The sequence below is a fragment of the Caretta caretta genome, chromosome 15 (genome assembly GCF_965140235.1).
Source record: "Caretta caretta isolate rCarCar2 chromosome 15, rCarCar1.hap1, whole genome shotgun sequence".
In the NCBI taxonomy this organism is placed as follows: Eukaryota; Metazoa; Chordata; order Testudines; family Cheloniidae; genus Caretta; species Caretta caretta.
In genome coordinates, this window is record NC_134220.1 from 24,486 (window position 1) to 35,337 (window position 10,852).

The window sequence follows — 10,852 nt, forward strand, 5'->3', positions numbered from 1 at the left end:
TCTCAAATTGATCTGTCGCACAGCTCAAAGATGAATTTCTCATTTTTAGTATATTTCAAGAATCGATTTCTTCCAAATCACCAGCAGAGAATTGAAAAGCATTCTGGCGAATCATTCGAGGAGAAATTGATCGCTAATACTTGTCAATAATGTATGTCTCATTAGGAGTAATTTTCTTGAACAGATCTCTAGCAAATGATCAGGCGAGAATACGAATGGCTTTTCGAGGAAGAGTGCATGAGACATCAACGGCTACATCTGATTAGTAATGAATGTCTCATTTTTAGCTATTTACACTACCCATCTCTACCAAATGACCAGGAGAGTATCTAAAAGGTCTTTGGAGGATGAATCCATGAGGTTCTAATTACTAGCAGTGATCAGTAATAAATGTTTGATTTTTTAGTAATTTTCATGAAACAATCTCTACAAACTCACAAGGAGAGAATCTGGATTGCTGGAGTCTTTACCACTAGGTACTTGTAAATAAGGATTTTCTTACTTTGAGTAATTTGCATGAACCGATCTCTTCCAACACACCAAGAGAGAGTGCAGTTGCTTTTCCGGTGGATGATTCCATGGGAAATTTATCAGAAGATGGATGAGGAATGAATTTTCTCACTCCTAGTAATTTTCACAAACCGATTTTATTCGAAATCACCACGAGCTAATTATCAAAGGATTTCGGAGGATGATTCCATGTGTAATTAATTGCTAACATTGACCAGTAATAAGAGTCTCATTTTTAGTAATTTCCACCAAATCATGAACTGATATCTACCAAATCACAAAGAGCGAATCTGAAAGGCTTTTGGAGGATGATTCCATTTGTCATTCATTTATAGCAAGGATCAGTTATAACTTTCTCATTTATAGAAATTTTCACCATAAATCTCTACCAAATGCCGAAGAGATAATAGACTTGGTTTTTGGTGGATGGTTCCATGAGAAATAGATCAGGATACCTGATTACGAATGACTTTCTCATATTGAGTAATTTTCACGAACTGCTCTGTACCATATGACGAGAAGTGAATCCTCGGGGCTTTCAGGAAGATTCCCTTTCAAATTTATCTGTTGCACAGCTCAAAGATGAATTTCTCATTTTTAGTATATTTCAAGAACCGATTTCTTCCAAATCACCAGCACAGAATCGAAAAGCATTTTGGCGAATCATTCGAGGAGAGATTTATCACTAGTACTTGTTCAAAACAGATTATCAAGAGAAGCAGCAGAAAGGGAATGGCTATTCAGTTCATTTGTATTAGTTTATTGCTGAAACAACTAAGACCCTGCACTAGCTTTAACTCTCTTCATCTCCTCTTTGCTAAAAAGGCAAACTGAGTGTCAGAGATGTTGGAAAGAAACTCATTAGAAACTAAGAAAACAGCCTGACAGGGGTGCTGGATGAATGCCTCTCTGGATCATTTTTCAAACATGACGGTTGCTTCTTTCTTGGGGATTGCTTTCTGGCTGCCTTCTTGGGACCTCCTCATAGTCAGACTAGCAGAAGCGATCGCCAAGTTCTTGGTTCTCTGATTGATCAGCTCCAGTATTTTCCCAAATTTATCAGACTCCTTCTTCCACCGCGATATCTTCGTCTGCTGGTCACTCATGAACTTCTTCTTTAAATGCTCATAAAAGTGACTGCTCTTTTTTCTTGTCTCCTCCAAGTGATTTACCTTTAGGACAACAAATGTGTGATTTTCAGCACAGGATCCAGTGATGGTTCAAAAAAGCTCCAAAGTGGGGACAGACTTTGGGGAAAGATGTGTCCTCCAGGATCCTCCCCCACTCCCTGGGCTTTCACAGTAACTCCCTTACTGCTGATCGAGAGGGCTTCCGAATGCATAACCCTTCTCTGAACATTGACCTGGGAAGGTTGGTCAAGTACCTCTGCCTCCTTATCAGCTTTTCTGGGTTTCACCAGGATCAACAGAGATCTGCCCACTGAGGCCGAGAACACTCCCTGACATTCTGGAATTGACTGGATGCAGTGTTCAAAAGTTACTACCTTGCATACAGACAGAAATGCCATTGAGGTATGTGTAGGGCCAGTCTCCTTGTTTAGGTTTCACAGTAGCAGCCGTGTTAGTCTGTATTCGCAAAAAGAAAAGGAGTACTTGTGGCACCTTAGAGACTCCTTGTTTAATATCCGTATCCTTGTTCTGCTATCATAGGGACAAGAACCTGAGTAGTACAGAAGAACCCAAATCTGTGCAGTGCAGAGATGAGGTAATCTCCCCTGGTATCTCTAATGTGCTCATCAATGTGTTATCTACAACCAAGTGGGAGCAAAACAAGAGGGAACTGATTGCTGAAATGTTGTAAACGCCTGACAGCTGTGGCTATTTCCCACTCTCAGGGAGCTGGGTGGTCAGGGCCAGATGCTCAAAGGCACCTAACTGGAGATATCTTTGAGGAGCTGGGTCTCCGTGCTTTACGTATCAGTCCTGCATCACAAGCACTGCTCGTTCTTCCCAGATATTTTGAACAGGCTGATCACTCCTTGTCCAGCTTGAGCCCCCTAACATCCCAGAGGACAGAGATTCCCTATGGTCTTAATGTTCCATAATAGGACTAACTCCCAGACAGGCCATGCCAATGAGAAAACACCCATATTTTAAGACCAGGAGGGAGAATCAGCACTCTACCTGAGCCTTCATGAAAAGCCGATGGCCTCCTTATTCTAAATGCTCGCTCTCCCTCTTGTTTCCCACTCCCCCGAGGAGAGCCCTTGGGTAGAGATCCTGCAAGGTTTGTCCTGATCCAACAAAATGCTGAATCACATGAACTAATGTCAATGAAGACAATGACACTACCTGCACGCTTACAGTTAAGCATGTGCTCCAGTGCTTTGTTGGATTGGGATCAAAGTGCTCAGCACTTATAGGACACATAATAAATAAGGTGGTCCTCAGATCCTGCCTCATCCATAATCAGAGGTGGCCTCCCAATGTCTTCTGCTGCAGAGAAGGTAGAAGGGGCTCCACTGAGAAGTTACAGAATTATAGAATCATAGATTAGGGTTGGAAGAGACCTCAGCAGGTCATCTAGTCCAACCTCCTGCTCAAAACAGGACCAACCCCAACTAAATCATCCCAGCCAAGGCTTTCTCAAGCTGGGCCTTAAAAACCTCTAAGGATGGAGATTCCACCACCTCCCTAGGTAACCCATTCCAGTGCTTCACCACCCCCTAGCGAAATAGTTTTTCCTAGTATCCAACCTAGACCTCCCTAGACCTTTCCCTAGACATGACCAGCAAGGCTCACTGGTGCAGCAAACAAACCTTCCTTTTACACTAGGAATTGAATGTTGCCTCCATGGTGTTCCCAACCTTCACAGCAAGACAACTGGATTCCGACTTGAAACCAGACCTTCTTTCTCACTATGGCTCCTGGACCAGGAGCCATTTCAGATAATTTCTAATGGACGTCAACAATGCTTTTATTCTGGGGACGAGATGTCTCAGTGCCTTGGAGCAGGGCTACAGAACCCTTCACCTCTAGCTCAGAGAGAGGAGTGCAGTGTGCTGGGGGTAGGGTCCTGATTTGCTCTAGTCATTGTGCTGGGGGTCTCTCCAAATGCCAGAGAAGGGGTGTGAGCGTTACCTTTATCTCCTGAATTCGCTGGACACTGGTGTTGTCACGGATGATGACCGTGGATAAGTGACTCTTTGGCAAAAACCTTTTCACAGCCACTTCACTGCCATTGAACAGACTGAGGAGGGGAAAGGGGCTTTGTTATAGTTTTCCCGCTCAGGAGAAGCAATACCATTGCTTGCTTAGTCCTACTGTTCACAGCCCCGCAAGCCAGACACCACACGGTGATGGAGTCACCCTGCCTTACTCAAGAGTTCACATTCTTTGCTGACGTCACATGGCTCGAAGGCGTGTATTTTAGGTCTCAGATATTTATCACCAAAGTCTGAGCCTTCCAACTGAGAGGTCACACCGAATCTTCCACCCAGTATACAGGATTTCTATCAGGCTCTCTCATCCCCCAGAGAGAGAAACACTAGCCCAGCCACCAACACCCTCACCCCAAGAACATGTAGTCTAGTCCCTTCTGCCACCAAATACACTGATGCTCTCTCCTCTCATCCCAGCCCCTCAGTGAACACACAGCTCAGTCCTACCCCTGGCCCCTGCCAATACACTTATCTCAATTGCCTCCTTCACCCAAAAAAGTACACAGTGCATCCTCTCCTTTCCCCTCCCATTTCCCTAATACACCTCCCTCAGAGATGTACCAATGGGGGTGGTGGGGTGTTCAGACTGAGAGCAGGAAAGGGCTGTCAATAGGAGGACAGATGTTGCAGAGAGATGTCCTGTCCCCAAGGGAAGGTGAGAAAGAAAAAGGACTACCTGTGGCCAGGGTGAGGGGGGAACAGGGCGCTCCCTCCCTGTGCCTGAGGTAAGAGGTCGCTATGTGGGGCGGGGGTGTGCCCCTATGTGTGTGTCGGGGACGGGGGTTCCCTGTCCAGGGGCAAGAGTGGGGGGATGGAGGGTCCCTGTGCAGGGCAGGGGTGTGTCCCTGTGCTAGGGGGATCCCTTGTGCCCAGGAGTGAGTGGGTGGCCGAGGGTCCCTGTGTCAGGGAATGAGAGTGGGGGGTAGAGAGTAGGATCGTGGGGTCCCTGTGCCCAGGGGTGAGAGTTGGAGGCCAGAGGGTCCCTGCGAGGGGGTCCCTGTGCCCCAGGATAGAAGTGGAAGGCAGGGGGGTCTCTGTGCAATTGGGAGGGTCCTTGTGTCTGGTGGTAGAAGTGGGGGGCCGGGAGTCCCTGTGAAGTGGGCGGGTCCCTGTGCCAGGGAGAAAGTGGGGGTCCCTCTGCCAGGGGGTGGTCGTGGGGGGCGGAGCTCCCTGTGCAGTGTGGGGGGGTCCCTGTGCCCTTCGCCCCGGCCCGCACCTGAACAGCACCAGCACTTGGTTGACGCGGGGCTGGAAGAAGGTGACCCGGGGCCGCGAGACCTTCTGCTCCTCCATCGCGGCTCGGCTGGGCCGAGCCGCTGCCTCGGGGCCGGCGTGTCACAAGGGCCGCAGGGAAGAGGGGTCTGGTGGGTGGCGATCGCGGCGGGACCCCGGGGGCGATGCGGGGGGGACTGGGGGCTCGGGAGGTGCGGGATCCCGGGGCACCGGTGGCGATCCTGGGCTCGGCGAGGTGCGGGATCCCGGGAGTGGTTCTCGGGCTCGCCCGCAGCGCTGGAGGGGCGCGATTGTCCCTGCGCGGGCCCCGTGGACGGTTGCCCCGGAGACCGGGGAGCCGCGCGGTGTCGGGGTCAGAGGCAGGAGGTGGCGCCGGGGGGGACGGGGGGTGAGTGCAGGCCCGGGGGGGTGAGCGCAGCCGGGCGGGGGCGTCCCACGGTCCGGAGCCTCCCAGCCCCTCCCGGGGCCCCGGCCCAGCCCGCCGCCAGCAGGGTCGCCGGAAGGCCCCAGCTGCGGGAGCCCCTTCGCGACGGGTTATTTCTGTGCGGAGCCAGGGGGGTTGGGCCGGCCGGGCCCGGCCATGAGCTCCCCGCCGCGGAGCGGCTTGGACGCTGGCCGCCAGCTAGATTGGGGGGGGGGGGGGGGGGGGGCAAACTTTTTGGCCCGCGGGCCACATCGGGGAATAGCACTTATATGGCGGGCCATGAATGCTCACAAAATTGGGGTTGGGCTGCGGGAGGCTGTGCGGGCTCAGGGGTGGAGCTGGGGATGAGGAGTTTGGCGTGTAGGAGGGTGCTCTGGACTGGGATCGAGGGGGTTGTAGGGCGGGAGAGGGATCAGGGCTGGGGCAGGGGCGTGGGGAGGAGCTCAGAGGCAGGCTTCAAGTGGCACTTATCTCAGGCAGCTCCCAGAAGCAGGGGCATATCCCGTCTCCAGCTCCACCTAGGCGGAGGTGCGGCCAGGCGGCTCTGCATGCTGCCCCATCCGCAGGCACTGTCCCCGCACCTCCCATTGGAGCGCCAATGGGAATCATTGGACTGCATAGGAACCGAAGCGGGGCCATGACGCAGCTTCCAAGAGCCATGTGAGCGGCCCCGACCCAGCGGTGCGGCCGGAGCACCAGAGCAGGACCGAGCCATGTGGTGTGGCTCATGGGCTGGCTTAAAACGGTTTGTGGGCTGAATCCGGCCTGCGGGCTGTAGTTTGCCCACCCCTGAGCCAGAAGGTACAGCACAGCCCCAGCATCACATCTCTTGGGGCAGGGCTGACTCACCCTTGTCCCGCACGTGGGGCAGGCAGTGCCCAGCACCCACTGAGCCACCTGCCTTCCAGTGCTAGCGCTTGGGGCAGGCTGTACAGCACCGGGCACCACAGAGTCCTGGGCCATGCCTGGGGCTGCTAGACATAACCACTATACCGATAACCATGCTGGGTTATAAGCAGAATGATAAGTTACAAGTATTCACAGCACGGAGTCGGTCAGAGTCCTGTGTTCAAACAGAGAGGTTACAAATGAGAATAAAGTCTCCTGCTAGGCTTCCTGCCCATGAGCCAGGGCCTGCCTCCATTGAGAAAAGGGCAGGGGAGCCTCATTATAGCCCTGTTAAGTTTCAGGATTTCCAAGTCTCAGGAACCTGAACATTCATTCCTCCGCACCTCCTGCCAAAGCTCTACAAAGCCTTTCAGTGTTTACTCCCACAGGTTCCCTTCCTTGAAAGACACACACACACTCAGCTCACCATTTTTCTACACCTTTTGCCCTAAACTATTGTGGACGCAGAAGTGGGTGCATTCAGGCTGTGGACAGTGGTCGTTGTGTGTGTTTGTTAAGCACTGTCGGATCACTTGGTGCATTAGGATTTGAAATGATTGTAATGATAGCAAAGTAACCCGTATAATTTCTCCACTTCCCCCCATTTTGCATTATGTGTTGAGGTCATTGGCTATCTTTCACCTTGCACTTTATGTAACCTTGTGAGACTGTTCTTGCAGCTGTGCAGGGATGGCCAAACGGTAGCTTTGGGATGCAGAAATGGCCTCTCCTTGAAGCACTCTGAATTCAGTTGTGGTGCAGTACCCTACGCTGCAGGAGATAGCATGCCACCCTGCTCCTGTTTCCTCCTATAGTTGCCACACTTTCATAGAGACAGAGCAGGAGTGTAATCCTAAAGCAGAAACAGCAGTTTTCTGCACCAAAAGGCAACCAGCTCTGCTAAAAGAAAAGGAGTACTTGTGGTACCTTAGAGACTAACCACAAGTACTCCTTTTCTTTTTGCAAATACAGACTAACACGGCTGTTACTCTGAAACCTGTCATTATGCACAGCTCTGCTAAGGGTCAGTGGGGAAAAAAGAGCAGGTAAACATCTGAGAGTGTAAATCCTGATACTAGCACTTTGAACTTACATAGTACCTGCCATTTGAGGAGTTCAGTGCACTTTACAAATTATCATTTACTCTCATAGTTGTAACCCTAACTCACCAACAGTAACATGTAATCTGTAAATGAATCCTAATGCTGATCTTTACTCTCACCAGCAATCCATAACTCTGAATATAAAAAGAAAAGGAGGACTTGTGGCACCTTAGAGACTAACAAATTTATTTGAGCATAAGCTTTCGTGAGCTACAGCTCAGAATGCATCTGATGAAGTGAGCTGTAGCTCACGAAAGCTTATGCTCAAATAAATTTGTTAGTCTCTAAGGTGCCACAAGTCCTCCTTTTCTTTTTGCGGGTACAGACTAACATGGCTGCTACTATGAAATCTGAATGTAAAATGAACCATTTACCTGAAACCTATAACTGGTTATGCCAAATCCAATCCATATTTGTAACTCTAACCCACAAGTGTAACTCTCATGTGTAAATTGTAACATATCTGAAACACACAACCCAATCTTAACCCTATACATAACCCAAGATCATAACCAATAAACTGCAAGCATTGACTGCAGTCAATATATAACCCATGTTTGTAACCTAAACTCATAATTTTAAACCCATAATACATCATTTTATGTTTCTATAAACCTTTTCATCCACATAGGACTATACAAATAGGCTTGGAAGGATTAGATTTTTATCAGTAAATGTCAGTTTTACTTTATATACGTAAACCAACAAAAAAAATATTTCCATAGCTGATAGACGTTACAGACATACAAAGAATAATGCTGCTTGATGTTGACCCCCACATAATTCATGCATAAATTTAAATCAGTAACCATTTAATTTTAAAAAATATATCTCTGTCAAAATTATTTTAAAAAATTCAGATTCGGCCCAGCCTATATATAAATATCCAAGCATGAGGCTGCCCACTGTAGATTCCACCTGGCTGGAAAAAGCAAGGCTGGCCCCAATGGTTCATGCTGTTGCCCAGCCCTCTCACAGTTTCTATCACTGTACAATATAGGGCCTGGGTTTTTCCTTCCTTTTGGCCATAGCTCAGTATCATCTAGTGGGCTCCTGTACATTTCTAACTTGTTGTGAAAGCTGGAGGAGGGGATGGAGCTAATTCTGAGCCCTGTTTAATGGCTGCTTAGTATTGTTCAACAAGGACTTGTCTACCTGAGACAGAGCCTGTATTCAAATACAGGTTTCAGAGTAGCAGCCGTGTTAGTCTGTATCTGCAAAAAGAAAAGGAGTACTTGTGGCACCTTAGAGGCTCGAAGGTGCCACAAGTATTCCTTTTCTTTATTCAAATACAGTAGTTCTCAACCAGGGGTACATGTACCCTTAGGGGTATGCAGAGGTCTTCCAAGGGGTACATCAACTCATCTAGATATTTGCCTAGTTTTACAACAAGCTACATAAAAAGCACTAGCAAAGTCAATACAAACTAAAATTTCATACAGATAATGACTTGTTTATACTGCTCTATAGACTATACACTGAAATGTAAGTACAATATTTATATGCTAGTTGATTTATTTTATAATTATGTGCTAAAAATGAGAAAGTCAGCAATTTTTCATTAACAGTGTGCTGTGACACTTGTATTTTTAGGTCTGATTTTGTAAGCAAGTAGTTTTTAAATGAAATGAAACTTGGGGTACACAAGACAAATCAGACTCCTGAAGGGCTACAGTAGCCTGGAAAGGTTGAGAGTCTAATACAGTAACTGTTCTAATACAGTAGCTGGGGTTGGTGGGTTTAGATGTGTCCCTAGAGAACAGTCTTGAAAGGCTGGGCACAGGGCCTTCTCCATTCGCGGTCCATAATCTTGCAATGCTCTTCCCTAGTAGACATCTAGGGCATCCTTGCAAGTCAGGCTAAGGCTTGCTGCAGGTGTTTGTGGTACAGAATGTGCTTACTGCACGTGCTCTTGGATTTGTTTGGCAGCTTGCCTGTCATGAGCGTGAACTCCATTAGGCTGTGGAATAGTCTCTTGGAAAAGGAGTGAAAACCCGCTTCACTTGTGACATCAGATGGAATCACTCTGCATTTATAAAGCGATCATGCATTGGCTGGGAGCTGGACTGGATGAGGCCTAAGATGGCTTCCCCATCTTTAACGTGGATGATTCTAGATCTAGTTAATTTTTAAAGCACGTGAAAACTTCACCTTTACTAGTTTGGTGGCAGCAATCTACTGCCTTCAGTCTCCCAAGTGTCTTCTCTCTGTTTTCCCTAGGCAAAGAGCGTGACGATGCAGCCCTCCATTGCAGCTGGTTTATAAAGTTTGCCTTAATGAATACAGTTTTGGGGACTATTCCCATCTTATTCAGGCATCCGTCCATTTATGGCCTGTCCCGGATCACCAGTAGCCTGTACCTCAGCAATGGTACGGCTGCGAATAACAAGCTCCTGCTCTTCGCCAGCCAGATCACTACTGTCATCAATGTGTCTGTGGAGGTGGTGAACACCTTCTATCCAGACATTCACTACATGCACATCCCTGTAACTGACACCCCCATCTCTCGCCTCTACGATTACTTTGACCTCGTGGCAGATAGGATCCATAATGTGGACCTACAGCAAGGCCGGACACTGCTACACTGCGCTGCAGGCATCAGCAGGTCAGCTGCCCTGTGTCTGGCCTATTTGATGAAGTACCATGCCATGTCTCTCGCGAATGCTCATGCCTGGGTCAAGTCCTGCCGTCCCATCATCAGACCTAACAATGGGTTCTGGCGACAGCTTGTCCAGTATGAGTATAAACTCTTCGGCACCAATACAGTCCGAATGGTCAACTCTCCACTGGGTTTGATCCCGGATCTCTATGAAAATGAAGTAAGAATAATGATAGCATTTTGACTGTAACTAGGTTTACCACATCTCATGAAGGAGCCCAGAGGGAAAACAAAGGGGCAGCTAAGCTTGATGAAGTTTGGAACGTGGACAATAAACTCTTCAGCCCAGTGAGGTTTACTGCCCCGCTGGTATAAGTATAGGGGATTAACTGAGACGAATGGGGCTATCTGGTTTTTATTATAAATAAAACCAAATTTAAACTACACTGTTGGGTTTCACATCCCATTTGTATTGACTTCTGATAGGAGCTCTAGGTGCTGTCTGAATGCTACTGGTATGTGTTAAGAAAGCATCCTTTTATCCCACCATTGTGAGATGTTCGTCATCTCCGGCTCTGTTCACGCTCAGGGATAGATTCCAGCGGAAACTCAGAACAATGGGAAAGTTGCCAACTATTCTTTTTCTAAATAGGAATTGAAATGAAGTGTTCTGAAAAACTGACCCCAAGCCCAATCCTTTGCTGTGTTGCAGAGATGCTAGAGATGTCCCCTGCATCCCTGTTTCCAGAAGCTTAAGGATTCCCTGCCTTCTCCCTTCACCTCTGCATCTCATTACCCCCACTGCCTTTCTGCTGGAGGATGCATAGGCACTCCTCCCTTCAGAGATCCTTAATCATCTGAGGGAATTGCTTGCAAAAACCTGGTGACTTCCACACCCACAACCTCCTACGGCT

The 10,852-nt window shown here is 48.2% G+C and overlaps 2 protein-coding genes across 2 annotated transcripts; one reads left to right on the plus strand and one right to left on the minus strand.

Annotated features, from left to right (window-relative positions):
• Window positions 1-916: 916 nt before the first annotated feature.
• C15H5orf52 (chromosome 15 C5orf52 homolog) lies at window positions 917-4,984 on the minus strand. Its single transcript, XM_048821922.2, has 3 exons — window positions 4,908-4,984; window positions 3,612-3,720; window positions 917-1,682 (listed from the first exon to the last, which is right to left on the minus strand). The coding sequence occupies exons 1-3, from the start codon at window positions 4,982-4,984 to the stop codon at window positions 1,425-1,427; spliced, it is 444 nt and encodes a 147-aa protein (XP_048677879.1). The 3' UTR covers window positions 917-1,424.
• DUSP18 (dual specificity phosphatase 18) lies at window positions 4,896-10,384 on the plus strand. Its single transcript, XM_075120144.1, has 2 exons — window positions 4,896-5,055; window positions 9,560-10,384. Exon 2 carries the CDS (start codon window positions 9,616-9,618, stop codon window positions 10,180-10,182), a length of 567 nt encoding a protein of 188 aa, XP_074976245.1. The 5' UTR covers window positions 4,896-5,055; window positions 9,560-9,615; the 3' UTR covers window positions 10,183-10,384.
• Window positions 10,385-10,852: the final 468 nt, after the last annotated feature.